Source organism: Oratosquilla oratoria, chromosome 31 (assembly GCF_046742065.1).
Source record: "Oratosquilla oratoria isolate Oo_2021 chromosome 31, ASM4674206v1, whole genome shotgun sequence".
NCBI classification, from domain to species: Eukaryota; Metazoa; Arthropoda; class Malacostraca; order Stomatopoda; family Squillidae; genus Oratosquilla; species Oratosquilla oratoria.
In genome coordinates, this window is record NC_134807.1 from 33,672,663 (window position 1) to 33,680,162 (window position 7,500).

General features: G+C 38.1%; 1 protein-coding gene across 1 annotated transcript in view; it reads left to right on the plus strand.

The window, feature by feature from the left end:
- Positions 1-7,500, plus strand: part of LOC143041581 (carboxylic ester hydrolase-like) — a 40,489-nt gene that overhangs the window by 4,599 nt on the left and 28,390 nt on the right. The window contains exon 2 of the mRNA XM_076213592.1: positions 859-1,046. Coding sequence (XP_076069707.1) covers positions 859-1,046 — 188 coding nt within the window. The remainder of the gene's footprint in view (positions 1-858; positions 1,047-7,500) is intronic.

Below are 7,500 nucleotides of genomic sequence, written 5' to 3' on the forward strand. Positions count from 1 at the left end.
TCTATACACAACCCCTCTCCATTCACTCAAATCTTCTGTCCTCTCCCGTCCTTCCTCTACAGACATTCCTCTCTTTTGTAATGCCCCTTTCACCCCATCCATCCATCTCATTCTAGGACGCCCCCTCATATTCACTCCTTCCACCTCTGCCTTCCACTCTTCTTTTACTAATCTTTCTTCACTCATTCTTTCCATTTGTCCAAACCATCCTAATATTCTTTCATCAGCCCTATCTCCCAGTTCCCTTTCCACCCCTGTTTTCCTCCTCACCTCCTCATTTCTCACTCTATCCAGCCTAGTAACCCCTATCATACTTCTAAGACATTTCATCTCAAACACATTCAAACTCCTTCTCTCTTCCTCTCTCATGTTCCATGTTTCTGCCCCGTACATTGCTGTTGGTACAATCATTCCTTCATATAGCCTCCTCTTAGCATCCATTCCCAGATGTCTATTTCTCATTACACTTTTTAATCCACCAAGGCATTTACTCGCTTCTCTAAATCTACTTTCTACCTCCACTCCCACTCCTCCCTTTCCTGCCACATTCGCATCCAAGTATCTAAAACTATCCAATATATATATATATATATATATATATATGTATATATATATATACATATATATATATATATATATGTATATATATATATATATATTTGTGTGTGTTTGTGTACATGTATACATGCAAGCATATTTGTATACACGTATACGTTCATAAATACAATCGTATAATGTATGCATACATATATAGAATTATGTGTGTATCTAAACCCACAACATCCAACATCCTTCTTTGCAAAATAACAAAAGAACTAAGCAGTGCCTAGCTAGCGGTCGGTTGTCCCATACTTATAGATTATCATATCACAAACTCGTGACCCAAGTGACAACAGCGTGGCAGAGGACTATAAAAGGATCATCGCTCGTCGTCGGCCGCTCATTGAGTCTTGAGTCTAGGCTGCAACAGGATTGTCTACACTCTACAGGGTTGGCACAACATCAAAACTCCTTCTTCGTTCTTCCTTCAGACGTGATCCCACACAGTAAGTAAATTTCTTAAGAATATTACATAGCCTAGACAACGCTCGCAAACCATACAAAAAAGAAGATGCATATCACGTACATCTATATGACTTTATTTCGTTCTAATGGCGCTTATTATGGCTTATCTGTTGTATAGATTTTATGAACAGTTATATATATAATTTATTATGCATATTTATAAATATGTACACACACAAAAAAAATATGAGGAAAGTAAAAAACGAAGAGGACGTCAGACTGTTGCAAGACTGTCTAGACACTATTTTTGCATGGGGCCAAGAATGGTAAATAAAGATCAATACCAAAAAATGCAAAGTACTGGAAATGGGCAATATTGGCAAAAGACCTTCCTTAAACTATTCCCTGGGAATTAAACCCACGACAAAAGGAAAAGAGGAGAAAAATATGGGAGTGTTGGTGAATAACAACCTGTGAGCTGACAGGCATATCAGCAGGATTATAGAAGAAACGAACGGACTACTGCAGAAGATTGAAATAGCGTTTCACTTTATGGATTGAGAGATGACAAAAATATATATATATATATATATATATATATATATATATATATATATATATATATACACATATATATATATAATAATAATAATAATACTCAAGACCCTGATCCGTCCAAGAATGAAATATATGTCAGTAACATGTGATCTCCACACAGAGTGGAGTATATACTGTATATATATATATATATATATATATATATACATATATATATATATATATATGTATACATGTACATATGTAAATATGTATATATATATATATATGTATAAATATGTATATACGTAAATACATATGTATATATACATATATATGAATAATTATATACATACATATATACATATACATATATATATATACATGCATATGTATATATATATATATATATATATATATGCATATATATATATACATATATAATAATAATAATAATAATAATACATACATACATATACCAAGGTTTTTTCCCTGTTACCAGGGAGGTAGCCAAAAAGGAAAAGGCTTAAAATCATTCCCACCCACTCCATCCCTGAAAACACTCCACACCCCTCCACCCTCCCTCCCATCTTAGCACCTCCTAGATGACGGGTCATCCCTGCACCCTGTCCACTGCCCTGGGTCAGAAGCAGTGTCGCAAGACACAGCACATCCACAGCAAGGCCGCTTCATTAAATCGGCGACCCCCCTCTCCGTGGATTAAAAAGTGTAATGAGGAATATAAATTTGGGAATGGATGCTAAGAGGAGACTGTATGAAGGAGTGATTGTGCCAACAGCACTGTATGGAGCAGAAACATGGAACATAAGAGAGGAAGAGAGAAGGAACTTGAATGTGTTTGAGATGAAGTGTCTGAGACGTATGATGGGGGTTACTAGGCTGGATAGAGTGAGAAATGAGGAGGTGAGGAGGAGAACGGGGGTGGAAAGGGAGTTGGGAGATAGGGTTGATGAAAGAGTATTGGGATGGTTTGGACACATGGAAAGAATGAGTGAAGAAAGACTAGTAAAGGAGGTATGGAAGGCAGATGTGGAGGGAGTGAACATGAGGTGACGTCCTAGGATGAGGTGGATGGATGGGGTGAAGGGGGCTTTGGGAAGAGGGGAATGTCTGTTGAGGAAGGACGGGAGAGGACAGAAGACAGGGGTGAATGGAGAATGGTTATATATGGAAGATGTTGTGATGCATGAGGTGGAATGTGAGGTAATGTGTGTGAGCAAAATTTTGACACAGCCCGAAGGGATTCCTCCCCATCCTCTCCTTTATATGGGGGGACGGAGAGGGGGGGTCGCTGATTTAATTTAATAATAATAATAATAATAATAATAATAATAATAATAATAATAATAATAATAATAATAATAATAATAATAATAATAATAATAATAATAATAATAATAATAATAATAATAATAATAATAATAATAATAATAATAATAATAATGATAATAATAATAATAATAATGATAATAATAATAGTAATAATGATAATAATAATAACAATAATAATAATAATAATAATAATAATAATAATAATAATAATAATAATAATAATAATAATAATAATAATAATAATAATAATAATGATGATGATGATGATAATAATACTCAAGACCCTGATCCGTCCAAGAATGTGATATATGCCAGTAGTATGTGATCCCCACACAAAGTGGAGGACTTTTGGATAGATTTAAATGAGTGCATAGAGGATTTAGGGAGAAATGTCAATGTAATAGTACTGGGAGACCTTAATGCTAGGGTAGGAGATGGTCCAATTGATGGAGTGGTTGGGAAATGTGGAGTTCCAGGAAAGAATCGTAGTGGAGAGTTGATGGTGGAAATGTGTCTAGAAAGAGAGTTGATGATAGCAAATACAGTGTTTCGGAAGAAAGTCAAGTATAAGTACACATGGGAGAGGGTGGTGGATGGGAGGGTGGTAGATAGAGCGCTAATGGATTATGTAGTGGTAAATAGGATTATGATAGGAAGAGTTAAGGATGTACATGTGCTAAGGGGAGAGGGTGGGGGAATATCAGATCATTTTTTGGTGGAAGGTAAGTTGAGAGTGGATGATAGATGGAGAAAGAGGAAAGGGACAAAAGGTAGGGAGGTGCTTAGAGTGAACTCTTTAAATGAAAAGGAAAAGAAGGAGTATAAGAAGAAGCTGAATGAGGAGTGAAGGATAGAGTAGAGCTAGGTGTGGAGGAGGAGTGGGGATGGTTCAAGGAGGGAGTCATAAAGTGTGCAAGGATGGTGTGTGGGACAAGAAGGACAGGAGGAAATAGAAGGAAGGGTAGTGAATGGTGGGATGAGGAAACAAAGAAGGTTGTACAAGAGAAGAAGCGAGCTTTCACAGATTGGTTACAAAATAGGACGAGGGAGTCATATGAGAGGTACAAAGAAAAGAAAAGAGAAGTAAAACAAAAGATAAAGGAGGCAAAGAGGAGAGCAGATGTGAAGTGGGGTAAGAGTATGACAGAAAATTTTGAAAGTAATAAAAAGATGTTTTGGAAAGAAATTAAGAGAGGAAGAGGAGGCGAATCAAGTAGAGAAGAAAAGGTAAAAGGTGCAGATGGAGAGATGATAATGGAAGAGAAGGCAGTAAGGGGAAGATGGGCAGAATATTTTAGGGAGTTGCTAAATGTGAAGGAGGATAGGGAGGGAAAGATAGTTGCAGTGGGAAATGCTAAGAAAATGAGAGGGATGAGTGAGGAAAATGGAGGAGAAATAAGGAAGGATGAAGTGAAGGCAGTTGTTAAGATGATGAAAGCAGGTAAGGCACCTGGTCTGGATGGATGCCATGCAGAATGTTTAAAAAAAGGAGGTACAGTGATGGTGGGCTGGCTTGTGAGGTTATTTAATGTTTGCTGGAGAGAGGGTAGAGTGCCGGAGGATTGGAGGAGTGCCTGTATAGTTCCACTTTACAAGGGAAAAGGGGACAAGTGTGAATGTAGTAGTTTCAGAGAGATTAGCTTGTTAAGTGTAGTTGGGAAGGCTTATGGGAGGATCTTGATTGAGAGGATTAGGAGAGGAACAGAGGGAGTAATTGGTGAGGAACAGTGTGGATTTAGGACGGGTAGAGGTTGTGTAGATCAGATCTTTGTGGTAAGACAAATATGTGAGAAAGCTATAGGAAAGGGGAAGGATTTTTTTTTTGGCTTTTATGGATCTGGAAAAGGCTTATGATAGGGTAGACAGAAAGGCACTGTGGGAGGTTATGCAGATATATGGGATAGGAGGAAAGCTTCTAGGAGCTGTCAAGAGTTTTTATGAGAGTAGTAGAGATTGTGTCAGGATTAGAAATGGAGAGAGTGAGTGGTTCGAGGTAAAGGTGGGACTTCGTCAAGGATGCGTTATGTCACCCTGGCTGTTCAACTTACAAAGGATTACAAAGGCGGAGCATGCCGACAGGAGACCTTTTGGTCCATATCTAGGTCGGATGCGAAAATAATAATAATGATAGATAAATAAAAACTATGATAATGTAAATATCAAATAAAATACATAAACAAATGCATTGGTACAGTTAAATAATAAACAAACAGGTAAATAGTAAATAATGATAAATTTACATATAACTAATGATAAATGAGAATCAAACAGACAAATGATAAATTCTTCCATATCGGTTGGTTGGCGCCACCCATTTTTATTCGTCTCGGTGTTAAATCCCTGTTAGCAACGGAGGCAAGCTACGTTAACGCCTTCCATTCCGGATAACATCTCTCTGTCGGGTAATTCTGTCCATTTCCGTGACACCCCCTCACTCGATAACGAAAAGGTTATGGGATTAATTGTGTGGTGTAATCAAGTGTACCGTGTTGACAACCCCCCCCCGCCCCCCCCCGCCTCCCCCATCCTCCCCTCCGTTTACTTTAACCTGGCGAAGGTCAGTGCACTCCATCAGTTAGAATCTAACAATTCTCACGAAGCAAACCCTCGCCCCTTAGAGTTGGAGTAACGACTCGCAGCGCAGCAATACTGAAATTATTTCAGACACCTGGGCGGGATTCGAACTTGGACCACCGTGTGTGTATGTGTGTGTGTGTGTGTGTGTGTGTGTGTATTTACCTAGTTGTGCGAGAGGTAAATGCAAGGGTAGTGGGTCAGGGATTGGAGATGGTTAAAGAAAATGGAGAAAAGTGGGAGGTGAGCCAGCTGTTGTTTGCTGACGACACTGCGCTTGTGGCAGGATCGGATGAGGGATTGAGGAAGTTGGTGACAGAATTTGGGAGAGTATGTGATAGAAGAAAGCTAAAGATAAATGTGGGTAAAAGTAAGGTGATGAGATGTAAAAGGGGTGAAAGTGGCAGTAGACTGGAAGTGAGCATTAAGGGAGAGCGACTGGAGGAAGTGGATAGTTTTAGATACTTGGGTGCAAATGTGGCAGGAAAAGGTGGAGTGAAGGTGGAGGTAGAATGTAGATTGAGAGAAGTGAGTAAATGCCTTGGTGGATTGAAGAGTGTAATGAGGAATAGACATTTGGGAATGGATGCTAAGAGGAGACTGTATGAAGGAGTGATTGTGCCAACAGCACTGTATGGGGTAGAAACATGGAACATGAGAGAGGAAGAGAGAAGGAGTTTGAATGTGTTTGAGATGAGGTGTCTGAGAAATATGATGGGGGTTACTAGGATAGATAGAGTGAGAAATGAGGAGGTGAGGAGGAGACCGGGGGTGGAAAGGGAGTTGGGAGATAGGGTTGATGAAAGAGTATTGGGATGGTTTTGGACACATGGAAAGAATGAGTGAAGAAAGACTAGTAAAAGAGGTATGGAAGGCAGATGTGGAGGGAGTGAACATGAGGTGACGTCCTAGGATGAGGTGGATGGATGGGGTGAAGGGGGCTTTGGGGAAGAGGGGAATGTCTGTTGAGGAAGGACGGGAGAGGACAGAAGACAGGGGTGAATAGAGAATGATTGTATATGGATGATGTGATGCATGAGGTGGAATGGACGGGGGGATGGGGGGTGAAGTAGTATGTGTGAGCAAAATTTGACGCAGCCCGAAGGAATTTCTCCCCGTCTTCTTTTTTTATGCATGGGGGGACGGAGAGGGGAGGGGTCGCCGATTTAATGAAGCGGCCTTGCTGTGGATGCGCTGTGTCTTGTGACACTGCTTGTGACCCAGGGCAGTGGACAAGGTGCAGGAATGACCCGTCATCCAGGAGGTTCAAAGATAAGAGGGAGGGTGGAGGGGTGTGGAGTGTAGTCAGGAATGGAATGGGTGGGAATGATCTTATGTCTTTTTCTTTTTGGCTACCTCCCTTGCAAGGGGGAAAAAGCCTTGGTATATGTATGTATATATATATATATATACACACATATATATATATATATATATATATGTATATATATATATGTATATACATAAATATATATGTATTATTTTGTATATACATAAATATATATGTATATGTACATATATATGAATAATTATATATATATACATATACATATACATGCATATATATATATATATATATATATATGTACATATATATATATGGATGTGTATGTATTCATATATATACATATATATATGTATATATATGTTTATATATATGTATATATATATGTATATATATATGTATATATATATGTATATATATATGTATATATATATATATATAAACATAATTACTCGTATATATGTATATGCATACATTTATACATATGTATATATATATATATATATATATATATGTATATGCACACACGTATGCATGAGAAATCACAGGAACTCGTGATTCTAAATATGCGCAAAAACCACAAAGGAAAATAATAAAATGATGAACGAGTGCTTTCGTCTATTTAGACATCTTCAGGATACATACAATGCTAATGCAAACATGAATATATATACTGTATATACAAAGTGGGAGGCAGGGATGGGAGCTGGGAAAGGTTGTGAGGGAGTCTCTCAAGGTCTACGGTA